Source organism: Pristis pectinata, chromosome 3 (assembly GCF_009764475.1).
Source record: "Pristis pectinata isolate sPriPec2 chromosome 3, sPriPec2.1.pri, whole genome shotgun sequence".
Classification (NCBI taxonomy): Eukaryota; Metazoa; Chordata; class Chondrichthyes; order Rhinopristiformes; family Pristidae; genus Pristis; species Pristis pectinata.
Genome location: NC_067407.1, coordinates 93,574,142 through 93,590,323, shown reverse-complemented (window position 1 = coordinate 93,590,323; position 16,182 = coordinate 93,574,142). Strand labels below are relative to the sequence as shown.

General features: G+C 40.6%; 1 protein-coding gene and 1 long non-coding RNA gene across 2 annotated transcripts in view; one reads left to right on the top strand and one right to left on the bottom strand.

Moving 5' to 3' along the window:
- The window catches only part of abch1 (ATP-binding cassette, sub-family H, member 1), a 78,814-nt gene that overhangs the window by 38,812 nt on the left and 23,820 nt on the right, over positions 1-16,182 (bottom strand). Inside the window, exons 2-6 of the mRNA XM_052012265.1 lie at positions 13,841-13,989; positions 13,283-13,442; positions 12,921-13,075; positions 9,018-9,125; positions 4,843-4,936 (exon numbers count right to left, since the gene is read on the bottom strand). Coding sequence (XP_051868225.1) covers positions 4,843-4,936; positions 9,018-9,125; positions 12,921-13,075; positions 13,283-13,442; positions 13,841-13,962 — 639 coding nt within the window. The 5' untranslated portion in view covers positions 13,963-13,989. The remainder of the gene's footprint in view (positions 1-4,842; positions 4,937-9,017; positions 9,126-12,920; positions 13,076-13,282; positions 13,443-13,840; positions 13,990-16,182) is intronic.
- LOC127568478 (uncharacterized) overlaps positions 1-16,182 on the top strand; it is an 84,885-nt gene that overhangs the window by 48,947 nt on the left and 19,756 nt on the right. The gene's annotated exons all lie outside the window — the stretch shown is intronic.

Genomic DNA, 16,182 nt, shown 5'->3' with positions numbered 1-16,182 from the left:
GCCGTCAGATTTCTGAACAGTCCATTAACCCATGAACACTACCTCATTATTCCTCTTTTGCACTATTTATTTATTTTTGTAACTTATAGTCATTTTTATGTATTTATGTCTTACACTGTACTGCTGCCGCAAAACAATAAATTTCACAACATATGTGAGTGATAAACCTGATTCTGATTCATCTCAGCCTCAGGACATTGCTGCAGGTTCCTGAATGGCAGCATTCTTGGCCCAATTAGCTTCAGCTGTTTCAGTAATGACCTTTTCTCCATTATGTCAGATGTATGGGTATTCACTCACAATTGCACCATGTTAAATTTCATTCACGGCTCTTCAGATGATAAAATAATCCAAACCTACTTGCAACAAGATCTGACCAACTGGGCTGAGATGAGATGAGTAAAGTTTGCACCCCACGAGTGTGAGGCAATGAGCATCTCCAACGAGAGAGCCAATCTCTTCCTTTTGACTTCCATTGACAATGACATGGTGAAACCTCCGCTTTCAACCTAGGCAAGAAACTGATGTGGATGAGCCAAATAAATACTTTGCCTGTAAAAGCAGAGGGTAAGTATTCTGTGGCAAATGACTCACTTTTTGACTCCCTGTAGTCTTTTTATCATCTACAAGGCATAAATCTGGAGTGTAAAGGAATACTCTCCACTTGCCTGGATGAGCACAGCTCCATAAATACTCATGAAGCTCAAACCCATCCAGGAAAAAGCATCCCACTTGTTTGGCATTGTATCAATCACCTTAAATATCCACTCTCTCCACCACTGGTATAATGTAGCTGCATAACCAACATAATGCACTGCAGCCACTTTCCAAAACTAGTGACCACCAACCTGCAGGATCCTCTCCAAAGTAACATCCTTAAGCTGACTGAATTCATGATGCTTCTTGCTCTCACACAGAACAAAGTTTCATCACCTTTGCAGCTAATTTTCACCCATTGTCACATTCACCTGGTCCTCATCTGATTCTTCCCTTTCTTGACTTACCTAAATCCATTTCAGGGGATAGGTTACCAGTATCCACTATCATGAAAAGACCATTCCATTCTCTGTGATTCCAATCTCCATCTCATCTCGATCTTCCTTTTTTCTTCTCCTGTTAAGAAATCTCAATCATGTCTAATCATTTCCTACACCCCCATTTCCTAAGTCATGAAGTCATACAGCATAGAAGCAGGCCTTTTGGCCTACCATGTCTATGCTGACTATCAAGTTCCTATCTATACTAATCCTATTTTCCAGTACTCAGCGTATACCTTTCTATGCATGGCACTCTAAATGCTCATCAAAATATTCTTAAATGTTGCCAAAGTATCTGCCTCAAGCAGCCCCTCAGGCAGTGCATTACAGATTTCAACCACCCTTCGGGTGAACAAAATTCTTCCTCAAAGCCCTTCCAAAACTCCTACCAAATACCTTAAAATTTATGCCCTCTGATTGTACTTGAATTCTACCCACTCACACTCTGACCACTCCACTTTTGACCTCTTACTCGGTTCCAAATAAGCCCAGCATAAACCCAAGGAAGACAAGTCCGTCTTCTGACTTTACTCAACATTGAATTCAAAGACTCAGATAATTTGCCATTCGAATTTTATATCTTAAATTGTCGGCATTCGGCTATTTTGTCTTTCCTCGTCAGATTTCATTTATCTCCTCCAGAGTCTTTTATTATTCACCAGCCTTTACTACGCTTTTTCTCCCGAATCCACCATCATTGGTATCTTTCATTCTCTCCTGTCTCCACCCTATTTCAGACCATCCCTTCTCTTCTCTCTGCTCCTCCCCAACTTCCCTACAGCTGAAATCTTTATTTCTAACTTTTCCCAGTTTTGACGAAAGGTCTTCAATCTGAAATAAACTCGCACCTAGTCTGCTGAGTCTTTCTGGCCATTTTGTTTTTATTGTTATTCCTTCATCATCACTGGGCCAATTACCACCCTCTCATAGACGATAATCACTCATCCTGTCAGCAAAGGCCACATCCCAAGAATGAATACAATTTCAAAAGTGTAATTGGCTGGCATTTTTTTTATCTTTTCATGGGATCGCAGAATAGTAAAGCACACTAGGAAAGTGCTTAATCCACTGAGTTTGCTTTGACTCTTTTGAAAATGATTCCATTGTTCTCACTCCTTACTCTTCCACATATCCCTGATCTTTTTCCCTCCTTTTTCATCAAATTTTCATTTGAAGACTACTGTTTAATCTTTATCCATTAGTCTATTAGGCAATGCATTCCAAATCCCAGAACTTTCTCCTCAGATTGCCTTTGGATTTTATGCCAATTGGCTTAATTCTGTTGTCTCCAGTTAGAGATCGGAAGCCACTGATTGACTTCTCTTTAGGACTGGAAAGTAAGGGTGGTTGGGGGAGGGGGGGGGGGTGCGATGGCCAGGATAAAAAGGTGGGGAGAAGTGGTGGAGCAAGACTTGGCAGGTGGTGCGTGGATCCAGGTGAGAGGGGGATGAGAGGCAGGTGAGAGAGCGGGAGAGTGGGAATGATGTAAGAAGCTGGGAGGTGATAGATGGAAGTGTCAATGGGCTGAAGGAGATAGAATCTTATAGGAGAGGACAGTAGACCATGGAATAAAGGGAAGGAGGTGAGGAGGGCAACCAGAGGGAGGAATGTGTGGATGATTGAGAGGGCGGGGAGGGGAAAGGGGAGGGGTGATGGGCGTTGGGATGAGGAAAAAACTTTATGTTTTTAACCTTGTGTTAGGAACGCAAAATTTATCGTGAAGAATCACGATATGAACCGGTTTCAACAAATGGAACCCCCCCCCATAATGCAGAGGTCACCTATTGTACAATCCTGCAATGTGATCACCTTCCATCTTGGAAATGCTCACTGGTAGCTAAACTTAAAATGCTTGATGCTTTCAAATGTTCTGTTACAATGAGATGGTGCAACAGTTTTTACATCATTACCTTTATGACTATTCTGATTTCAACATTCAGTATGAAGGAGAGTCCATATTCCCAGTATTCGAGTAAACTAAAATAAATTACATGCAGTGTCCATGTAATTTAAACTACTTCTTGACGATAAACTGCTGTGTTTTTAGAATAAAGTTTCAACACAAGTTTCTCATCAAATAACATACATGCACATTACTCCAGCACGAAGTATGAAGGTGTTTGACTGGTGACAGTTCTCCCTGATCTGGTCAGCAATGGTTGCCATTCACCTCGGCCTGCTTCTGCACAGGAGTTGTGAGATCATCAATTGTTCCAGTCTTCTGAGCCTCTTCTGCAGTTTTCTACAGACGACTTGTTCCTGTGGTGTATGTAGCATCTTCCATCGTCATCAATAAATAGATCACAGCCATGATAGTTGTCTGATAACTGTAGTCTTCCACCATCTTTCTTGTGGGTGCCATGGTTGAATACTGACTACAACACCTGATTTAAAGGGTGGCAACTTCCTATCGTCCAGCTGTTGTAGGAAACTTGCTTTTTCAGCTCTGTCTTCCTTCATCATTTATTCCACTTGAAATTTTAGGCATCTGCAAACTTGTTATTCTAGTTCAGCAGTCCATCATACTGTGCTGAGCCAGAAATGAATGAGATACTGGCATATTTTTGTATGCCCAGAGACTGTGATATACAAACTGATCTGCAGTATTTTACATGAAATACTGTATAAAGATACTGTATCTGGCAAACTGAGCATTCATCTTGAGAACAACTGCTGAATATATGGTTGAATTGAGGGAGTCTATTCCAGAAAGCTGGAAAATTAATTGACTGCCACCAGGAATTTTAATAGACTACTTCTTGTCACATTCTGTGGGTTCTTAGCGAGTCATGTTATAAAATGTCTTTGAGCTACTTACAAGCCTGCAATGTAGGCATCTTGCGTCCCGGCAATGCACACTGGTCTCTCAAATGCTTGAGAACACAGCCCAGTCTATCACGAAAATCAGCCTCCCCTCCATCGACTCTTTCTACACTTCCCACTGCCTTGGGAAAGCAGTCAACATAATCAAAGGTCCCTCCCAACCCGGTCATTCTCTCTTCTCCCCACCGCCCCATTCCTTTGGGCAGAAGATACAAAAGCTTGATAACACATACCACCAGGCTCAAGTACAGCTTCTATCCCCCTGTTATAAGACACTTGAATGCACCTCTTGTATGATAAAGAACTCCTGATCTCTCAATCTACCTTGTCATGGCCCCTGCACCTTATTTGACTATCTGCACTGCACTTTCTCTGTAACTGTAACACTATCTGCTGCATTCTGTTATTATTTTCCCTTTTGTACTACCTTGATGTATGAATGTATGGAATGATCTCTTTGGGTGGCATACAGACAGAGCTTTTCACTGTATCCCAGTACACGTGACAATAGTAAACCAATTACCAATTGTTGTTTTATCATGAGACGGTGCTTGATGGTGTCTCATTTTATACAGGGTGGATGTAGTGGGTAGAATGGGGTGGAGAGAGATACATGGATGGCAGTGATGGTGTGGGGAAAAGCAGTTGAAGTATGGGAATGGGATGGGGTAGGAGGGGAATGGGGATAGTAGCTGCTTAGAAACAAGTAATTTCACTACTTCCAGAAATTTCTACAAAAATTGCAATACACGGGCTGCAGATTTCATACAACTGCATAAACTTACATATGTGCAACAGATGACCCACTTGCCTTTAGCATTGCAAATTTATTCATCAGATTGTGCAGTATAATTTTACTCACTCTCACTGTTTCCAATGGTTGGAAAAGTTTATGCAATATATATTTTTGTTAATCATAAATAATACAAATATTCATGTAATGAAGAATACATTTTCCAGAAAAACAAAAGCAAAATCCTACCAGGTTAGCATGTCTGGCTTCTTCTATGTAGTGTGTTGTTATGATAACTGAAGTCTTTTGGTCTTTTACTATGTCTACCAAATGTTGCCAAATCCTCCAGAGATAAAAGAGAAATGGTTAATAAAATGCCAAGATTTAAATATCTGCAGAAAAACATTCATTAATAATCTGAGACAAAAATTAATTTCATGTGTTTATTAATTGTTAGTGAAGAACCATTAAATTGTCAGGAAACAACCTTTACGATTGGAAATTACACACTGCATTTTCTCTCTTTCTAACCAAAGAATAAGTAAATTCTGAGGTTTGATCCCTACAACTTTTCTCAAACAACAGCCCAGCTTTTGCCAAGAGATGAGCATGTCACTGCTTCTAATCTTCTCCACTGCTGAAATAGTGTGCAGACACTGAACACAAAAGCACATTATGTGATGAGATGCTAATCTGTGTCATGCAAGGCATCTCAACCATGGAATGCATCATCTACCTCTGCATCCACTAAATAGGGGTAGGGTATAGAGCCAACTGATTAATACAATTTCATTCAAAGATTAATCTACTTCTCTCTTTTGTATGTCTATCGAACAGCTGTGCATTTGCTGCATTTCAAAAACAGAAAATCATGCAGCACAGATGAAGACAATTCTTCCCATTGTTTCTGTGCCAGCTCTTTGTTAAACCTTTTCAACAAATCTCTCTCCTGCTCTTTCCCTATAGGCTAGTATTTTTTCCCTTCTTCCGTATTTATCCAATTCCCTTACTACTAAGTGTGCCTTCACTTTTCTTTCTAACACTCCATTCCTTATTAAAGCTAATTCCTACACAAAATAAATTCTCTTCATCTCGCTTCTGGTTTCAAAATAAAATGTTCTGTTTCTTTATATGCTTCACATTATGTTTCTGCTATTTTAAGTGTGAGTGCTGCATGGAAGTTCTCCAGGATGCTGACTCACCATCTTAACCTTACTCTGCTCCTGGCTGGGGTTCAGATTCAATTTATTTATTTTAACATCCTCCCCAGACTCTCCCACCGCAAGCCCCCAGTCCCCAACCCTCCAGTCAATCACTACCCTGATGTTCCTGCTTGTTAGTGCCTATGTATGAAGGTGTCAATCACAACCTAACACCTAATCACAGAAGAATGTTAATGAAGAAGAGCATGCTTAAAATAAATTAGCCTGTGCTGAGCAGTTGAATCCAGAAGCAGAGGATATTTTGAAACAACTCAAAATGCTTTTGTGAACGTGTGCAGGCAGCAGTGAAGACTTGAAGAAAGGTGAACTCCAATCCTTACATCAAAATGTAGTAAACGCTGCTGACCACATCCTAATTTGCATGCAGTCCCATTTACCCACTGCCACTGTGCTTGCTGACCCACAATGGCTCACTGATTTCAAATCCTTTCATTGCTTCATCCACCCTAACACTGTGAACTTTTTCAGCCCCACAACCCTCTGCAATACCCTCTACAGACCCATTCTCCTTAAGGGTCTCACATCTGAAACATATCCCTTTCCACAGATGCTGCCTGACCTGCCAAATGTTTCCAACACTTTCTGTTCTTATAACTCGCTGCAACATTTGGACTTCTCCACTTCTAGCCTCTTGTTTAGCCAAGATTTTAATTGCTTCACCAATGGAGGACTGCCTTCACCAGCCCAAGCCGAAAACTCCTAATGCTCTCTGTTTTTCTTTCCTCATTTTAGAAGCTCCTTGAAATCCTTTGGTCATTTGCCCTAACATCTAATGTGACTCTGCGCCAAGTTCTGATAACGGTCTGGGATGTTTTACTTTGTTAAAAGATCACAGGAATCCAAGCTGCTGTTATTGTTGTTGTAAACCATCTCATATTCCTGTCCTGTTTATAAGCTCCCTGGGTTACATTGGATCTGTTGCCTAGCATCCACTGGTCAGCTCATCAGCTGGAGTCTAAAATTACATCTGAGCACCACCATTTAGGGGAAACACCAAGGCCTTGGAAAAGGTGAAGAGGAAATTTACTAGAGCATTACCAATGATATCAGTTATGTGCAGAGACTAGAAAAGTATAGCAGTTCTCCTTAAAGCAGAGGAGGTCAATGAGTAAGAAAACTGTAGACTGAAAAAAATGTATCAGGCAGGAAGGAAAATGACAAATATAATTCTGTATAGAAAAATGTGAGCTAATGAGTTTGGCGAAGGGAACAAAGGAAGGGAGTGTGCAATTAATGATGGGATACTGAACAATGTAGAGGAATCGAAGGACCTTGGAGTGCATGAACTGAGATCCCTGAAGGTAACAGAACAGATGGAGAAGATGGTGAAGGAGGCATACAGGGAGGCTTGCTGTAATTGGACAGGGAATAAAATGAAAGAACAGGGAGGCTGGAAGTGTATAAAATAGTAGCCAGACCACAGATAGAGTACTGCATTCTATTCTGGTCACCAGCTCACAGGAAGAGTGTGGCAGAATTAGAGAGAGTGCTGAGGCCAATTGCAAGAATGTTGAAGGTTAGAGAATTATAGACTGGAGTTGTTCTCTTTGGAACAGAGATGAGATCTATGTTCAGCCACATCGTTGGCCATGAAAATAAAACAAAACCTGCAGATGCTGGAAACCTAAAATAAAAACAGAAAATGCTGGGAACACTCAGACAGGTCAGGTAGCATCTGTGGAAAGAGTTAACATTTCAGGGCAAAAACGTCATCTGATGGAGCGTCTGCAACCTGAAACATTAGCTCTATGAAGAGAGATGTGATATAGGAGTTTAAAATCATGAAGGATGGCAATGTTAGAAACAGTAAGAAAGAGTTTTCAGTGGCAGCATAGGCAATTAGAGGGTAGAGGCTTAAGGTAATTGGCAAAGGAATCAAAGACAACATGAGAGAAAAAATATCAGGGGTGTGTTGAGAACGGGAAAGCATCCCTGCAAGTGAAGTGAAAGCAGACTGAAGAGTAACTTTTGAAAGGCAATTGTGTACCAAATGGGCATTATCTGGCTGGGCAGGGGAAACTAATTGGCTGGCAGCCTCAAAGGAATGGCACTAGAATGAGGCATTGAATGGTCTTGTATCCTTCACTTGCCAAATCCTCAGAAGAAACTGCCAGAAGTCAAGAATATGGCAGCAGACACAGACTTGCTCACATGCACTTAATTGGCAAATGTTTGTACCATAAAATACATCTATGCCAAACAAAGGCAGATGCTAGCACACATTAATATTTGCACAAATGTCAAATATTTACAAATAATTGCAAAGGAATTTAGTTTCTGTGTTCAGCAAAGTGACTGCATGTAGACTCACAGGCCAGGAAGACAGATGTGAGGTTTCAACCCCAACATTTTTTCACCTTGCAATGTTCACTGATAGTTATTGACATTGTTGTGTGCTTGTAGATTAGGAATAGAACACCATTGTGCAGAGTTTAACACATGGTGTGGGCACCATTGCACTGAAACACCAAAGAACAAATCGCACACTTCCACATTTCTATGGACTTACTCAGATTCCAGGAGCTTCATCTCAGCCCCAGGTAAATGTGGGCCTGCACGATCAACTAATATCAACAAATGCCTCTGTAGAAGTCCCAGGACTGGGGAGGGGCTTCAGTCAATTACTTTAAACATCGGTGGGAGTGCCTGTGCCAATACAGGTGCATCTTCAACCCCACCTCCTTCACCCCCAACTTTCACCACACACTTGCACATGAGAAGCCCTGGTTAACCGCTCAAGAAGCACAGAACACTAGCTCAAGTGGACATCTGAAATTAAAAGGCAGCCACAGAGGTGAATGTATAGAATGGTTGATAATTGCATTAACAACAACTTATATTTATCTAAAACCTTGTCAAACATCCATTAAGCTACCAGGAGAGTTATCAAAAAAGTTGACACCAGTCTGTGAAAGGAGATAATAAGAGAAATGACCAAAATGGATAGATTTTAATGTGTGCTTTAAAGGAAGAAGGAGAGCTGGAGAAGTGGACAGATCTTGGAAGGAATCCCACACCGCAGGCAATTGCAGCTGGAGGCACAACCACCAGTAGTGGAGAGATCAACTTTGCAGCTTTGAAAGTTTAAAAATGATTGTAGTTTTGGCAGGTTTCCTCAATTTCTATTAAAATAATTGATTGGAGGAAAGTGCATTTTGGATCACAGCAAAGGTTCTGTGGCCAGAGTGCACATGCTAATACCTGGCTCGTAGCACTGGATCCACTCCAACGGTTGGCTCATCCAATAAAAGGAGCTCTGGCTCCTGGAGCAGGGCAGCCCCCAGAGACACTCGCCGTTTCTGCCCACCACTGAAAAAAAGTCACAAGACACACATCAAGCCAACGGTTTGTTCTCTGGTTGTTGTTGTAGAACTGTTCTGACATAATGATTCTTGTAATTCCATCAGCTGGTGGTGTATGTATATGTTAAATGTATCAGGTGCTTTTAACTACAAGAAAATCCACTAACTTCAGCCAATCATGCCATTATTGAAAGTCAATGGATTTCCCTATCTCTTTAGGAACAAAAGTTGTGTGCAGAAGAGATGGAACATCTGACTGCAGTTCTAATACCTGACCTTTCATTCGGATTTCACCAATCCATTAAAAACTGCTCAAACATCTGAAATTTGACAGAAGTACTGGAAAATGAAAATAAGAAAAAAACTGCAGTTGCTGGAAATCTAAAATAAAAATAGAAATTGCTGGAAGCACTGGTCTTCGACCCAAAGCATTAACTCTGTTTTTCTTTCCACAGATGCTGCCTGACCTGCTGAGTGTTCCCAGCATTTTCTGTTTTACTGCTGTGCTTTAACTCCCATTTTTAAATAATTTGGAACTAAACTCTCTGCACTTTAGATCTTTAAAATGTGAACTTATTTTTGTTGCTTAAGTTCAGAATTTGTCCTCATTACAAAACTGCTCAAATCACCAATTTTCTTTTCACTTAGGTTTATGATAATGGTTATTATTGTAGAAGGTCAATCATCCTGGCACCGGGACATTACTGCAGGATTTCCTCAGCTCAGTGTCCTAAGCCCAACCATCTTCAATTCCTTGTATCAATAGGGCCGAGATTGATAAATTCAATTCCTTTCCGACTCAGCTAACGAAGCAGTCCTTGCCTGCATGCAGTGAGATCTGAACATTCAAGCACAGGCTTTTTATAAAAAATAAAATTAGGATCTACTAGTCACTGTAAAGACATTGATTACTAATACCCAACTGCCTCTTGAGAAGCTGGAGAAAACTGAATGACATGCGCTGCCATTTTAGGGGGCATTTTTAAGAGTCAACCACATGGGTCTGATAACCACATCGCCGATGAGCAGCAAATAACATTGGCAACACACAAGTGGCAGGCAGCAATCTTCCTTTAACCAGAGGCTACCCTTGTTGGATCCCCTAACATAAACATACTGGGGTTTATACTGTCCATAAACTAACTGGACCAACCAAAGAAATACTGTGGTTGCAAGAGCAGGTCACAGGCTGGGCATCCTGTATTGAGTGACTCACTGCCTGATAGCCCAAAAACCCTCCCACCATCAACAAGGCACAAATCAAGAGCATGGTGGAATATTCTCCACTTCCCTTCAATACTGCAACTCTGACAACTCTCAAGAAGTTTAATACGCAAGAAGGTGTATCCTGGGATGTTGTTGGAAGAAAGGGAAGAGGTTGTTGAAAATTGATATGAAAGGTCAAGTATTAAAACTGCAGTCAGATGTTCCTCCTCCTCTGCATGCAACTTTCATTCCTACCAGTGATAGGGAAATCCACTGAATTCAATGATGGCAAGATTGACTGAAGTTTGGGGATTTTCTTGTAGTTTAAAGCATCTGACATGTTTAACACATAAACCACCAGTTTATAGAATTAGAAGAATCCTGTTGACATGAGATAGCTTTGGCAGATAAAGTAAAGGAGAAGCCTAAAAGGTTCTATAAGTATATTAAGAGTAAAAGGGTAACTAGGGAGAGAGTATATCCCCTTAAGGATCAGTGTGGTCATCTATGTGTGAAGCCACAAGAAATGAGTGAGGTCTTAAGTGAATACTTCTCGTCTGTATTTTGCATGGAGAAGGACATGGAAGGTAGTGAGTTCAGGGAAGGGCATAGTGTTATCTTGAAACATATCAACATTACAAAAGAGGTGTTGTTAGTGGGCTTGAAGTGCATAAAGATGGATGAATCCCCAGACCCTGACCAAGTGTATCCTAAGGTGTTGTGGGAAGCCAGGGAAGAAATTGCTGGGGCCCCAGCAGATAATATTGGATCTTCATTAGCCACAGGTGAGGTACCAGATGACTGGAAGGTGGCTAATATTATGCCTTTGTTTGAGAAGAGCTGCAAGGACAAGACAGGGAACTACAGGCTGCTGAGTCTAACATCACTGGTGGGAAAGTTACTGGGTGGAATTCTAAGGGACGGGATCTATCTGCATTTGTAAACGCAAGGGCTGATAAGGGATAGCATTCATAGATTTGTATATGGGAAATCGTGTCTAACGAATTTGATTGAGTTTTTTTGAAGAGGTGCCCAAGAGGATTGATGAGAGCAGGGTGGTAGACATTGTCTACATGGACTTTAGCAAGGCTTTTAACAAGGTCCCATCTGGTAGATTGGTCCAGAAGATTAGAACACATGGGATCCTGGAGAGCTAGCTATTTGGATACAGAATTAGGTTGGTGGTATGAGACAGAGGGTGGTAATGGAGGGTAGCTTTTCAGATAAGAGGTCCGTGACCAGTGGTGTGCCACAGGGATCGGTGCTAGGTCCCCTATTATTTGTCATATACAGTATATTAATGTTCATCATAAATATTAATGATCTGGATAAGAATATAGGTGGTATGGTTGGTAAGTCTGCAGTTGACACCAAAATTGCTGGTATAGTGGACAGTGAAGAAGGTTGTGTTAGGTTACGATAGGATAGTGATCAACTGGGAAAGTGGGCAGAGGAATGGCAGATGGAATTTAACTCAGACAAGTGAGAAGTGATACTTGTACCTAGGGGACCAAGTACATAGTTCCCTGAAAGTGGCAACACAGGTATTTCCAACCTTCTTCATTGTCCACTGTACCACCAGTTTTGGTGTCATCTGCAAATTTACTAATCATGCCAGCTACATTCCTATCCAAATCATTGATATATATGATAAACAATAGGGGACTGAGCACCGATCCCTGTGGCACACCACTGGTCACAGGCGTACCTTGTCTTCATCAGCTGTGGCAATGAATACAAGAATTGGGATGTCACGTTACCGTTGTACAAATCGTTGGTTATACCACATGGAGTATTGTGTGCAGTTCTGGTTGTCACACTATAAGAAGGATGTGATTGAGCTAAAGAGGGTACAGAAAAGATTCACAAGGATGTTGCCTGTATTGGAGGGCTTGCATTATAAGGAAAGATTGGATAGGCTGGGATTGTTTCCTCTGGAACAAAAAAGGGTGAGGGGTGACATTGTAGAGGTTTATATAATCATGAGGGATATAGTGTAGATAGTGACAGTCTCTTTCCCAGGGAGGGAAGTCTAAAATAAGAGGGCAGAGGTTCATGATGAGAGTGGAATGATTTAAAGGGGATCTGAGGGACAAGTTTACACACAGTGAGTCATGGATATATGGAACGAACTGCCAGAAAAAGTGGTAAGGGCAGGTATGATTACAACGTCTAAAAGATGTTTAGATCGGCACATGGATAGGAAAGGTTTAGAGGGATCTAGACCATACACAGTCCAATAGGACTAGTGTAGATAGGCATCTTGGCTGGCATGGACAAGTTGGGCTGAAGGACCTGCTTCTGTGCAGTACAACTCTTTGAGTATCCAAGATAAAGCAGCCCATTTGACTGGCATCCCATCCATCACCCTAAACAATAAATGCTGGACTTGCTATAAACAAATATGAAGAAAACAGGAACCCTCATTTATACAAAACTTTGTTAAAACTATAAATAGATAGGATGAAACAAAAGCAGACATATTGGATTACCAAGTCATGTACTTGGGTTGGGGAACTAAAGAGAACAATCCTCCTCGGAGAACTACTGTTTGTTTAATTCATATTTGTTTGTCCTAAAAAAGTTTTTTGCATACCTGAGGTGCTTTATAAGTACATTCTTATCATGAAGATCAAGGAAGTCGACTAGAAAAGAGAGACGGGCTTCTATATCTTTACTGTTCAGCCCATGTATGCGGCCAAAGAAACGAAAGGTGTCTGTAATGCTGAACTCATTGTACAGTGCTAGTTCCTGTGAGAAATTACAAAGGAGTTTTTATTAATATTGTTATTAGGAAATAAATTTTAATCCAATTTCAAAGAATTATTGGATAATACAGTGGAGAAAGACTGCACTATGAAATCTGTACTGGCCTTTGGAAAACCGATCCAGTTAGTCTCATCCATCCACTCTTTCCCCAGTTATTTCAAAGCCAGTAAAGCCCTTAGGGTTGTGTACCTGTGGCATGTATCCCACCATCCTGCCTGGAACCCCATGGCCTGGAAATGCTGGAGGTTTTCCCAGAACTGTAATCTGACCTCTTGAGATGCGTAATCTTCCCAAGACACATCGGAGAAATGTGGTTTTTCCACAGCCACTTGGACCAAGCAGCCCATATCTGCATGGAAAAGGAGATTCACATGATCAGCAGTGCACACTCTTCTTACACATGACACATACCATAGAATGAATGGTACAGCATGGGAGCAGCTCAGTCATTTCATTGAGGTCCCTAGCTAGCATACATCAATCACTAGAGTATGTCATAATTACCATGAAATGCAGGGGGCTTGGGGACAGGGTGTGAGAAGGTGCAGTGAAAAGAGGAAGATTGAGGAGCATTGAAGTTTGGGGAGGTGGGATATGAGGTGAAAAAGAAGGGAGTGAGAAAGATGGATGAGGGTGAGAGAGAAGCAGGGATGTTATGAGGGTACGCCAGGGACAGAAGTTTCGTCCTGCAGAGCCCCCTGAAAGAAGGTTTTTAATAAATTTAAAGTAACATGGTAATATACTTACATCTGCCCTTGTGGCAAAGTGAGACTAAGATTATCGAGTATAGTCAGTTTCCCATAGGACAGGTAGACTCCCCTACTCTTGACAGCAGGCAGGGTGAAGTCCTTGGTTGCAGCAGGATCCATTGGTGGGATGATATTTCAAGAAAGTAACTGAAATTAAATCAAAAGAAACTGAAATACATATTTCAGTCGAAGGTAGAAAATTAAAACATCAGAGAAAATAATCTCTGTTGCTCAGCAAACATAAAATTATGGTTTCAATGATGAGAAGAGAATGAAACCTGGCTGTTAAAACTTCTCTTGTACCAATCAACTGCTTCATTGTGCACCCTTTCTGCTGTGAGTATGTGTAAGTAGTTTAAAAGAACTGTGATATTAATTTGGAATTATTCCAATAGTTAGCACAACTTCACTCCTCCAACTTCCATTGTTTTAACTATTAACTCTAGCTTAGCAAAAAGTCGAAGTAGAATGACAAGATTTGATATTACAAAGTCGTCTTTCAAGATTGACTTTTGTCTGGGAACTGCAGCCTGCTGCAATCCACCCTCATTTGTAATGCCCTGTACATTATAAAACATGTCAGATTATCCTCACTATTAATTTCTCATCCTTAGATTATCCACCTTAGAACTGTGACCATGTGGTTATCACAAAGCTTCTGATGCTCCACAAGTACTCATCCCACAGGAACCAGAATGCCTTGGTTTTTACAAGAGCTAAGTGATCCCTTAAATGTGCTCTGCCCTTCAATGAGGCCATGGGTAATCCTCCACCTCAGCATTACCTTCTCGCACATTTTACCTGATTCCCTGAGTGTCCAAATGTCTCAGGCTTGAATATACACAATGGCAGACACCACAGTTCCCTGGGGGTCGAGAATTCCAAAGATTCAGGAGCATCTGACTCTAGAATTTTTTCTCTTATCAACCATCAATAATCATTTCTTTATCTAGAGACTATGACCCCCATCTTCATAGTTGCTACTTCATCAAGGCTTCTAAGGTTTTTGTATGAGATCACAATTCCCTCCTCTGAACTCAGGAATGTAGAACTAGTTTGCTTGATCTCCCCTCAGAACAATTTGCCTGTTTTCAGAATCAATTGAGTAAAACTTTTTTTCACTTCCTTCATGGTAGATATATCCATCCTTAGAAGAAATATAAAACTGTATGCAGTATTTCAGGGGTGGACTCATCAAGGCCCTGTATAATTGCCAATATAGTTACAGAACTAACTTCTTGTTTTCATACCAGTCTCAGGGCACATACATCTCATAAACCTATACACAATCCAAAATTTCCACTTATGTCAGAACTCTGTTTTATAACCTGGGCAACAGAAAGGTGTCTTCATCAGCTGATTTAAACTTTTATTGTATTATGGTGACAGGGTGATTTACTGACAGCAGCCAAACAACTTGTAACTCTGCAGCATCATCTTATAAAGTCCAGAGTTAAGTCTCAAAAATCACTTCAAACATTAATTGTGGAAGAGTATGCAATGAAAAGTAACAAGTTAAAAATTAGTGTGCTAAATACTGAAGTACTTCCTTCCAGTAGATGGCTGATTAATCAAAAATTCCTGAATTTGGATAATACAGCAAAAAGTGAATCTTTTCATTTTCCATCTATTTATCTCTTCAAACAGTATTTTTTGACAATAGCTCCAAAAATGACAATTATTTACTTCACCCAACAATTAATTTTATTTTCCAAAAGAAGCACCTAGAACTTCACAATGGACACAACTCCCTTAAGTAAATGTAAAACAAATTGTGCCCATGCAAATTAAACAAGCTAACCTTGTTTTTTCTATAACTTGTCGTGAGATAGTAGACTTAAACAGAAATCAGAAAGAAATTGACAAGTTAACAAGAACTTTTAACTTTGCATACACACAGTTAAAAATGAGCCTAAACCCTTAGAAACACCAGAATTCACTGCTCCACACGGACCATCTTTGACCCAGTGTGACCTTTTGTTCAATCAATTCTATTCTTCTTCCTGTCTCATTTGTCTGCAATCTTTACAACAAAAATCTAAATCTTACAGACACTGGGAATTGGAAGACAAATGGAAAAGGTTTGACATACTCAGCAGATCAGGCAGGATCTATGGAGAGAGAAAAAGCCAATTAAAAGTAAAAGTAAAATTCAATCCTCACATTCTGAAGATACTATTATTGTCACCCTGGGTCAGTTTGTAGCACTCTCACTTGTTAGTCATAAGCTCATGCTTCCAACATCAGTCCAGATTCTGAGGACATAATCGAGACTGCTACTTAACTGCAAAATTGCCAATTCAGCCCTGGTTTCAGACTGAAGGAGACATTAAATTGATC